General features: G+C 61.7%; 1 protein-coding gene across 1 annotated transcript; it reads right to left on the bottom strand.

Moving 5' to 3' along the window:
- Positions 1 to 2,227: 2,227 nt before the first annotated feature.
- On the bottom strand, positions 2,228 to 10,946 carry LOC116781806 (solute carrier family 22 member 6-like; the record flags this gene model as incomplete). Its single annotated transcript, XM_032677569.1, has 8 exons — positions 2,228 to 2,643; positions 3,278 to 3,481; positions 4,920 to 5,028; positions 6,355 to 6,569; positions 6,971 to 7,080; positions 8,901 to 9,024; positions 10,123 to 10,291; positions 10,904 to 10,946. Coding segments are annotated over 8 exons (1,044 nt in total), but the record flags the coding sequence as incomplete, so codon positions are not given.
- Positions 10,947 to 11,092: the final 146 nt, after the last annotated feature.

Genomic DNA, 11,092 nt, shown 5'->3' with positions numbered 1-11,092 from the left:
GTCCCCCCCCCCCGGTGACACAGGGTGTGCCCCAGGGGCCGGGGGGGGGTCGATGTTGGATTTTTTTGGGGGGGGGGGGGGGAAAAAACCACTTTTGCCCCCAAAATCCTGCTGGGGGGGGAGGGGGGAGGGGCCCCCGGTTTGGGGCTTTTTTGGGGCCCCCCCAAAATCCTCCCCCCCCTCTCCCCTCCCCCCCCCGGGTCCCGCTGACTGAATGTGCCTGTTTTTTCTAAAAAAATAAATCAACTTTAAGAACCTACCTCCGACCCCTCCCCCCAAAATCCCCCCTCCCCCCTCCAGGACCCCCAAAATCCCCCCCCCCCCCCGGAGCCCCCCCCGGGAGGAGCCGACGGGACGAGGCCCCAAAACGGCCAAAAAGGGGCAAAAAGGCCCCAAAAACGGGTAAAACAGCCCCAAAAACGGGCGAATCGACCCCAAAAACGGGTAAAACAGCCCCAAAACGGCCAAATATTGGCAAAACGGGCCCGGAAATGGGCGAAATGGCCCCAAAAATGGGCAAAATGGCCCCAAAAATGGGCAAATCGGCCCCCAAAATGACCCCAAAATGGCCCCAAAAATGGGCAAATCGGCCCCCAAAAATGGGCAAAATGACCCCAAAAATGGGCAAAGTCGCCTCCAAAGCGGCCAAAAAACGAACAAAACTCCCCGAAATTCCTGAAATAACAAAAGGGGCGGAAACTGCCCCAGAATTGACCGAAACAGCCCCAAAATCGACCAAAATAACCCCGAAATTGTCTGAAACGGCCAAAAAATGGACGGAAATAGCCCCCGGGGTGACCCAAATACGGCCAAAATGACCCCAAAAAATGATGGAAAAAACCCCAAAAAAATCCCCAGAACGGCCCAAAAATGACCCAAAAAAAGATCAAAACCCAAAAAAAGGATCAAAACCCAAAAAAGGATCAAAACAACCCCAAAAAATCACCTGAATACCCCAAAACAAAGCCTGAAACGCCCCCAAAGCAGCCCAAATAAGCCCAAAATTGACGGAAATGACCCCCCCAGGTGAGACTGAACCGGCCCCAAAATCCCTGAAATGGCCCAAATTGCCCCAAATCCTCCCAAATTCCGGCTCCGAGGCCCCGATCCCGGTTTTTCTCCTCCCGCCCTGAGCCCGATTTTGGGTGGAATTGGGTCCAAAATGGGGGTTTTTTCCCCCCCCCCCCGTTTTGGTGCCGGGGGGGGGGGCAGGGCCCGGGAGTGTCCCCAAAACGGGGGAGTTTGAGCCCAAAATTCCCCCTCTGGAAAAACTTCACGGTCGTGTCTTATCCGGGAAAGAGCAAAAAAGCGACACCAAAACGGCTCCTTTTCGTAATAAAAACGGTGAGAAACCCACGGGCTGCCGAGTTTTGGGGGGAAAACGGGCGGGTTTGGGAAAAAAAAAGGGGGGGGGTGGGGGGAAATGGGGGGGTTTGGGGGGAAAATGGGAAATTTGGGGGGTGAAAATGGGAAATTTGGGGAGTAAAAATGAGGGATTTAGGGGTGAAAATGGGGAATTTGGGGGGTGAAAATGAGGGATTTAGGGGGGAAAAATGGGGTATTTGGGGGTGAAAATGAGGGATTTTGGGGGTGAAAATGAGGGATTTAGGGGGGAAAAATGGGACATTTGGGGGTGAAAATGGGGAATTTTGGGGGTGAAAATGAGGGATTTAGGGGGTAAAAATGGGACATTTGGGGGTGAAAATGGGGAATTTTGGGGGTGAAAATGAGGGATTTTGGGGAGTAAAAATGGGGTATTTGGGGGTGAAAATGAGGGAATTTGGGGAGTAAAAACGGGGCATTTGGGGGTAAAAATGGGGTAAAAATTTGGGTGTGAAAAGGGGATATTTGGGGGCAAAAATGGAGTTTGGGGGGGAAAAAACGGGGGAATTTTTGGTCAGAATGAGGGTTTGGGGTAAAAGTGGGGGGTTTGGGGGCAAAACTGAGGGGTTGGGGGCAAGAACGGGAATTTGGAGGGGGAAATGGGGGAGGGGGGGGCAAAGGGGGGCCTGGATTTGGGGTTAAAAAGCCCAATTTTGGGGCTGGGCTGTGGCTCCTCCTGGAGTTCTGCTGCCTCTTTTTTGGGGTAAAACCCCCCCAGTTTGGGGCCTGGGGGGGTGTCCTCTCCCAGACCCCCCCCCGGGGTTGCCCCGCCCTGGTTTTGGGGTCAAACCTGCCCCTTTTGGGGCTTTTGTTGCCCCTCCCACCCCCCCCCCCAAAGTGAGAATTAATCCCCCGCCCGGATTTATTTCGCTGCCAAATCGCCCGAATTGGGGCAAAGGGCGGAACGAGCTCCGGGAATTCCGATCAATCCCCACAAACCTCCTCCGGGGGGGGGGTCAGGGAGGGGGACCCGGACCCCCGGACCCCCTTTTGGGGGGGTGGGGGGACCCCCAGGCCCGGGGGATCCCCCGGAGGGGCCGCGAGTGACGTCGGACCCCGATGGGAGGAGAATTTATTGGGGTCAAATAAATAACCTCCGGGGGGAGGGGGGAAGGTGAGGGGGGGTCCCACGACCCCCCGGGGGGGTCCCGACCCCCACCCCACCCCGGGGGGGTCCTGTCCCTGCCCCCTCAGGCGCCGTCCTTGCTCTTGGTGCTGCTCAGGGGGACGGCGACGTCCTCGTCCCGCAGGTGCCCGGCGCTGGGAGAGACCCCAAAACCTCTGAGTCTGTCCCCAAAACCTCTGAGTCTGTCCCCAAAACCTCCGTCCCCAAAACCTCCGTCCCCAAAACCTCCGACTTTGTCCCCAAAACCTTCAACCCTCCCCAACCCCCAAAACCTTCATCCCAAAACCTTCAACCTTCCCAACCCCAAAACCTCCTGGGTGTCCCTGGGTGTCCCTGGGTGTCCCTGGGGTGTCCCCGGAGTGTCCTTGGGTGTCCCTCGGGTATCCCTCGGGTGTTCCTGGGTGTCCCTGGAGGATCCCTGTGGTGTCCCTGGATGTCCCTGGGGGTCCCTGGATATCCCTGGGTGTCCCTGGAGGTCCCTGGGTATCCCTGGGTGTCCCTGGGGTGTCCCTGAGGTGTCCCTGGGGTGTCCCTGGATGTCCCTGGGTGTCCCTGGGTGTCCCTGGGTGTCCCTGGTGTCATGGGTGTCCCTTGGGGTGTCCCTGGGTGTCCCTGGATGTCCCGGGGTGTCCCTGGGGGTCTCTGGATATCCCTGGGTGTCCCCGGGGGTCTCTGGATATCCCTGGGTGTCCCTGGGGTGTCCCTGGGGGTCTCTGGATATCCCTGAGGTGTCCCCGGGGTGTCCCCGGCTGTCCCCGGGTTCCTCACCGCCTCTCGACGTCGCGGACGGTCTCGGGCAGGGGGACGTTGCGGGTCTCGGGCAGGAGGGCGGTGGCCACGGCCGACACGAGGGGGGCGGCCCCGTAGATGACGAGGGGCAGGGCCGGGGTCACGTCACCCGCCAGGCGCACCAGGGGGGCCACCATCCCCCCCACGCGGGCCAGGGTGCCCCCCAGGCCCATCCCCGTCTGCCTGCGCCGCGACACGGACGGGGGGTCAGGGAGGGAGGGGGGGGAGGGGGGTTGGGGGGTGAGGGATTGGTGGGGGGTGGGCTGTTGGGTTGATGGTGTTGGGTTGTTGTTGGGTTGATGGTGGTTGGGTTGATAGTGGGTGGGTTGTTGGTGGGTGGGCTGTTGGGTTGTTGGGTTGTTGGGTTGTTGTTGGTTGGGTTGTTGGGTTGTTGGGTTGTTGTTGGTTGGGTTGTTTGGTTGTTGGGTTGTTGGTGGTTGGGTTGTTGGTGGTTCTGTTAATGGTGGTTGGGTTGTTGGTGGGTGCGTTGATGGGTTGATGGTGGGTGGGTTGCTGGGTTTTTGGTGGTTGGGTTGAGATGGTGGGTGGGTTGATGGTGTTTGGGTTGATGAGTTGTTGGTGGGTGGGTTGTTGGTGGGTGGGTTGATGGTGGGTGGGTTGAGGTGTTGGGTTGATGGATTGGTGGTGGGTGGGTTGATGGTGTTGGGTTGATGGTGGGTGGGTTGATGGTGGGTGGGTTGATGGGTTTTTGGTGGTTGGGTTGATGGTGTTGGGTTGATGGTGGGTGGGTTGATGGTGTTGGGTTGATGGTGGGTGGGTTGATGGTGGTTGGGTTGATGGTGGTTGGGTTGATGGTGGTTGGGTTGATGGTGGGTGGGTTGATGGTGGTGGGTTGATGGTGGGTGGGTTGATGGTGGTTGGGTTGATGGTGGTTGGGTTGATGGTGGGTGGGTTGATGGTGGTTGGGTTGATGGTGGGTGGGTTGATGGTGGGTGGGTTGATGGTGTTGGGTTGATGGTGTTGGGTTGATGGTGGTTGGGTTGATGGTGGGTGGGTTGATGGTGTTGGGTTGATGGTGGTTGAGTTGATGGTGGTTGGGTTGATGGTGTTGGGTTGATGGTGGGTTGGTTGATGGTGGTTGGGTTGATGGTGGGTGGGTTGATGGTGTTGGGTTGATGGTGGGTGGGTTGATGGTGGGTGGGTTGATGGTGGGTGGGTTGATGGTGGTTGGGTTGATGGTGTTGGGTTGATGGTGGTTGGGTTGATGGTGGGTGGGTTGATGGTGGTTGGGTTGATGGTGGGTGGGTTGATGGTGGTTGGGTTGATGGTGTTGGGTTGATGGTGGTTGGGTTGATGGTGGGTGGGTTGATGGTGGTTGGGTTGATGGTGTTGGGTTGATGGTGGTTGGGTTGATGGTGGGTGGGTTGATGGTTTTTTGGTGGTTGGGTTGTTGGTGGTTGGGTTGATGGTGTTGGGTTGATGGTGGGTGGGTTGATGATCCGTTGGTGGTTGGGTTGTTGTTGTTGGGATTGACAATGATTGGGCAGCCGCTGGGTGGGTGGGTTGGCACACGGACAGCAATCGGAGGGACAGACGGACGGGGCGGGGCCGCGGTGCCCCCGCAATGCCCCGGCGGTGCCCCGGCGGTGCCCCCACACACCTGATGATGGTGGGGAAGAGCTCCCCGGTGAAGATGTAGGCGCAGTTGAAGGAGGCGGCCAAGGAGCCCTTCCCCACCACGGCGAAGGCCATTCGCAGCGTCGGCAGCTCTGGGGGCCATGGGGGGGTCTCACCCTCCGCCCTCCCACCCTCCGGACTCTTCTCCCCCCTTTGGGCTCTTCTTCCATCCCTCCATCCCCATCCCAGTGTCCTCCAGCCCCCTACTCTTCATCCCAGTGTCCTCCAACCCCTTGTTCTCCATCTCCTCATCCCTCCTCCCGTTCTCCTTCACACCAGTGTTCTCCATCCCATTCTCCTCCAGCCTCCATCCCATTCTCCTCCAGCCTCCATCCCATTCTACTCCATCCCATTGTCCCCCATCCCTTCATCCCATTCTACTCCATCCCAATGTCCTTAATCCCCATGTGCTCCATCCCTCCATCCCGCCGTCCTCTGTCCCAATGTTCTCCAACCCAATGTTCTCCATCCCATGGTTCTCCATTCCTCCATCCCAGTGTCCTCCATCCTCCATCCCATTGTCCCCCATCCCATTGTCCTCCATCCCAGTGTCCTGCATCCTCCATCCCATTGTTCTCCATCCCAGTGTCCTCCATTCCTCCATCCCATTGTTCTTCACCCTCCATCCCATTGTCCCCCATCCCATTGTTCTCCATCCCAGTGTCCTCCATCCTCCATCCCATTGTCCTCCATCCCATGATTCTCCATTCCTCCATCCCATTGTTCTTCACCCTCCATCCCATTGTCCCCCATCCCATTGTTCTCCATCCCAGTGTCCTTCATCCTCCATCCCATTGTCCCCTGTCCCAGTGTCCTCCGTCCTCCATCCCATTGTCTCCCATCCCCTTGTCCTCCATCCCAGTGTCCTCCATCCTCCATCCCATTGTCCCCCGTCCCAGTGTCCTCCATCCCAGTGTCCTTCATCCTCCATCCCATTGTTCTCCATCCCAGTGTCCTCCGTCCTCCATCCCATTGTCCTCCACCCCATGATCCTCCATTCCTCCATCCCATTGTCCTCCACCCTCCGTCCCATTGTTCCCCATCCCATTGTCCTCCATCCCAGTGTCCTCCGTCCTCCATCCCATTGTCTCCCATCCCATTGTCCTCCATCCCAGTGTCCTTCATCCTCCATCCCATTGTCCTCCATCCCAGTGTCCTCCATCCTCCATCCCATTGTCCTCCATCCCATGATTCTCCATTCCTCCATCCCATTGTTCTTCACCCTCCATCCCATTGTCCTCCATCCCATGATCCTCCCTTCCTCCATCCCATTGTCCTCCACCCTCCATCCCATTGTTCCCCATCCCGTTGCCCCCTGTCCCACTGTCCTTCCTAACTCTCCCCACCCTCCAGCCCCTCGTCCCCCACTCCCCCATCCCGGGTCTCTCCCTCCCGTTGCCCCCTCCCGCCGTTCCCACCGCTGGGCACGAAGATGTTGGCGAGGATGCAGAGCCCGGCGAGCGCCAGGGCCCCGCCCTGCGCCGCGCGGCGCCCGAGCCCCGAGATGGCCAAGACGGACAGGAACTTGGCCGGGATGTCCACGGCCCCGAACACCAGCTGGCTCAGGTACACGTCCACCCCGAAGCCCTGCAGGTCCATGGCCAGCCCGTAGTAGGCGAAGCTGGTGGAGAACCTGGGCCGGGAACACCGGGGGGGTCGGTCACCAAAAACAGGGTGGAGAACCTGCCCCAAAAACACCAAAAACGGGGTGGAGAACCTGCCCCAAAAATACCAAAAACGGGGTGGAGAACCTGCCCCAAAACCACCAAAACAGGGGTGGAGAACCCAAAACAAGGGGTTTTTACCCTAAAATACGATTATTTTTGCCCCCCTCCCAAGGTTGAACTTTGCCCTGAAGAGGTGAGTTTTGGCCTCCGGAAAGGGGGGATTTCGCCCCCCAGAAAACGAGTTTTTCCCCCCAAAAGAGGGAATTTCCCCCCCCCTCAACCGGGTGAGGTTTTGCCCCGGAATTGGGGGGTTTTTTTGCCCCCAAAGGTGATTTTTTTCCCCCCAAAAGCGGTTTTGGGGACGCACCAGACGAAGGCCACCCCGCAGGACACCGTCCTCATGCCGGGGGTCCGGACCAGCGCCGCCACCGCGCCCCCCGCCCGCCCCCGCTCCTGCAGCACCAGAGCCCCCAGAGCCTGCGGGACAGAGAGGGGGCCGGGGGGAGCCGGGGGGGCCAGGGGGAATTCAGGGGGTCCGGGGGGAATTTGGGAGGATCTGGGGGGATCCGGGGGGAATTTGGGAGGATCCGGGGGGATCCGGGGGGATCTGGGGGGATCTGGGGGGATCCGGAGGGAATTTGGGAGGATCCAGGGGGATCTGGGGGGATTTGGGGGGATCTGGGGGATCCGGAGGGAATTTGGGAGAAACCGGGGGGGATTCAAGAGGAGAAGCCAGGGGGGATTCAAGAGGAACTCGGGGGGAATTCAGGGGGATCCAGGGATGAACCAGGGGGAATTCAGGGGGATCCAGGGGGAATTCAGGGGGATCCAGGGGGAATTCAGGGGGACCCAGGGGGAATTCGGGGGGATCCGGGGGGAATTTGGGAGAATCCAGGGGGGATTCAAGAGGAACTTGGGGGGAATTCAGGGGGAATTCGGGGGGAATTTGGGGGGATCCAGGGACGATCCAGGGGGAATTCAGGGGGATCCGGGGGGAATTCAGGGGGATCCAGGGGGAATTCAGGGGGATCCAGGGGGAATTCGGGGGGATCCGGGGGAATTTGGGGGGATCCAGGGGGGATCTGGGGGGATCCGGGGTGATCCGGGGGATCCGGGGGGAATTTGGGAGAATCCAGGGGGGATTCAAGAGGAACTCGGGAGGAATTCGGGGGGATCCAGGGATGAACCAGGGGGAATTCAGGGGGATCCAGGGGGAATTCAGGGGGATCCAGGGGGAATTCGGGGGGATCCGGGGGGAATTTGGGGGGATCCAGGGGCAATTTGGGAGGATCCGGGGGGATCTGGGGGGATCCGGGGGGAATTTGGGAGGATCCAGGGGGGATTCAAGAGGAACTCGGGGGGAATTCGGGGGGATCCAGGGACGATCCAGGGGGAATTCAGGGGGATCCAGGGGGAATTTGGAGGGATCCAGGGGGAAATTTGGGAGGATCCAGGGGGGATTCAGGAGGAACTCGGGGGGAACTCGGAGGGAACTCGGGGGGAATTCGGGGGGATTCAGGGACGATCCAGGGGTAATTCGGGGGGATCCAGGGGTAATTCGGGGGGATCCAGGGGCAATTTGGGAGGATCTGGGGGGAATTTGGGAGGATCTGGGGAGAGGTCAGGGGGATCCGGGGGGAATTTGGGTCAGGAGAGAGATCCAGGGGGGATCTAGGGGGATCTGGGGAGAGTTCAGGAGGATCCCAGGGGGAATTTGGGGGGATCTGGGGGGAATTTGGGGGGATCCGGGGGGAATTTGGGAGGATCCAGGGGGATCCAGGGGGAACTGGGGCAGGGGAGGCATCCCAAGGGGATCTGGGACACCCTGAGGATCCCGGGGTGGATCCGGGGCAGGGGAGGGATTGGGGGGGGGGTCTGGGGGGATCCAAGGGGAATTTGGGAGGATCCAAGGGGATCCCGGGGTGGATCCAGGGCAGGGGAGGGATCCGGGGGGGGGCTCTGGGAGGAGATCCAGGTGAACGGGTGGGGATTGGAGGGGTCTGGGGGGGGATCAGAGGGATCCAGGGGGAAATCGGAGGAGGGGAGGGATCCAAAGGGGATCCGGGAGATCCTGGGGGAGTTTCCAGGGGGGATCCGGGGAGATCCAAGGGATCCTGAGAGGGGGGAGGGGTTGTGGTGGGATCCCCAGGGACACAGGGGAGGACACGAGGGAAGCAGGGAGGGTGGGATTTAGGGGCTCGGGGGGGGGGGGGGGGGCAGATCCAGGAGATCTGGGAAGGGGGGGGAGATCAGAGGGATCGGGGGGGATCCAGGGGGTCCCGTGTCCCCCCCCAAACCTCCTCGCTGAGCTTGTCCCCCTCCTCCTTCCTGCCGTTGATCCGGGCCACCTTTCGCAGCCCCCGCAGGGCCAGGTCCGCCCTGCCCGAGGTCACCTGCCAGCGAGCCGACTCCACGAACAGCCTGGGGGGCACGGCCGGGGGGACCCTCAGCGCCCAGCACATCCTCTGACCCCCCCCTCAGCACCCAACACCTCCTCTGATCCCCCCTCACCTCCTCTGACCCCCTCTCAACACCCCAACACCTCCTCTGACCCCCTCTCACCTCCTCTGACTCCTCCTCAGAACCCAACACCTCCTCTGACCCCCCCTCACCTCCTCTGACCCCCCCTCAGCACCCAGTACCTCCTCTGACCCACCCTCAACACCCCAGCACCTCCTCTGACCCCCCCTCAGCACCCAACACCTCCTCTGACCCCCCCTCACCTCCTCTGACCCCCCCTCAGTGCCCAGCACCTCCTCTGACCCACCCTCAACACCCCAACACCTCCTCTGACCCCCCCCTCACCTCCTCTGACCCCCCCTCAACACCCAGTACCTCCTCTGACCCCCTCTCACCTCCTCTGACTCCTCCTCAGAACCCAACACCTCCTCTGACCCCCCCTCACCTCCTCTGACCCCCCCTCAGCCCCCAGCACCTCCTCTGACCCCCCCTCACCTCCTCTGACCCCCCCTCACCTCCTCTGACTCCCCCTCAGCGCCCAGCACCTCCTCTGACCCCCCCCCAACACCCCAACACCTCCTCTGACCCCCCCTCAGCGCCCAGCACCTCCTCTGACCCCCCCCAACACCCCAACACCTCCTCTGACCCCCCCTCAGCACCCAACACCTCCTCTGACCCCCCCTCAATACCCCAGCCCCTCCTCTGACCCCCCCCTCAGCACCCCAGCACCTCCTCTGACCCCCCCAAGACCCCTCATCATTTCCCACCCAATGCCCAGGGACCCCCCATCACCCCTCTCCGACCCCTCAGGACCCTCCATCGCCCAGACCCCCATCACCCCTCTCTGACACCCCAGGCCCCCCCCTCACCTCCTCTGACCCCCCCAGGCCCCCCCATCACCTCCCACCCACCCCCCAAGGACCCCCCATCACCCCTCTCTGCCCCCCCCCAGGACCCCTCATCACCCAGACCCCAATCACCTCCCTCTGACCCCCCCAAGGACCCCAAACCCCCCCTTTGCCCCCTTTCCCCCCCAAAGCCGGGCGGGGGGTCGCTCACCAGGAGTAGAGGAAGAAGAGGAAGAAGGGCAGGGACACCACGAGCTGGAGCTGCCGCCAGCGGGGGAGGGCGAAGGCGGCGCCGGCCAACACGAACTGCCCCAGGGTGTAGCTGTAGCCGTTGATGGTGCCCACCACGGCCCGCGCCTCCGTCGGGATCCACTCCATGCCTGGGGGGCACAGCCGGGGGGGCAGCGGGGCCACAGAGGTCAGTGGGGGCCAACGGGGGTCAATGGGGGGCCACTGGGGTCAACGGGGATCAATGGGGGGCCATTGGGGTCAGTGGGGTCAATGGGGGCCAATGGGGGTCAACGGGGGTCAATGGTGGTCAATGGTGGGCCATGGGGCTCAGTGGGGGCCAACGGGGGTCAATGGGGGGCCACCGGGGTCAACGGGGGTCAATGGTGGTCAATGGGGGGCCATGGGGGTCAATGGGGTCAATGGGGGCCAATGGGGGTCAGTGGGGGCCAATAGGGGTCAACGGAGGTCAATGGTGGTCAGTGGGGGGCCATGGGGGTCAATGGGGTCAATGGGGGCCAACGGGGGTCAGTGGGGGCCAACGGGGGTCAATGGGGGGCCACTGGGGTCAACAGGGATCAATGGGGGGCCATTGGGGTCGGTGGTGGTCAGTGGGGGCCAACGGGGATCAATGGTGATCAATGGGGGGCCACTGGGGTCTCTCTTCCTCCCCGAGAGTCCTTCCCTGGGTTTGGGGTCCTGTCCCCCCCCCAGGGATCCCCTCCCTGGGGGTCCCACCCCCCATTTTTGGGGGTCCCACTCACAGAGGGAGGTGGAGTTGAGGGACATTCCGACCATAGCGAGCCCCTCCCTCCCCGGGGGTCCCACCCCATCCCCGGGGGTCCCATCCCATCCCCAGGGGTCCCACCCCATCCCTGGGGGTCCCTTCCTTCCCCGGGGGTCCCACTCCATACCTGGGGGTCCCTTCCCTCCCTGGGGTCCCACCCCATCCC

This window comes from Chiroxiphia lanceolata, unplaced genomic scaffold (assembly GCF_009829145.1).
Source record: "Chiroxiphia lanceolata isolate bChiLan1 unplaced genomic scaffold, bChiLan1.pri scaffold_65_arrow_ctg1, whole genome shotgun sequence".
NCBI lineage: Eukaryota > Metazoa > Chordata > Aves > Passeriformes > Pipridae > Chiroxiphia > Chiroxiphia lanceolata.
This window is presented reverse-complemented; position numbering and strand designations above follow the sequence as displayed.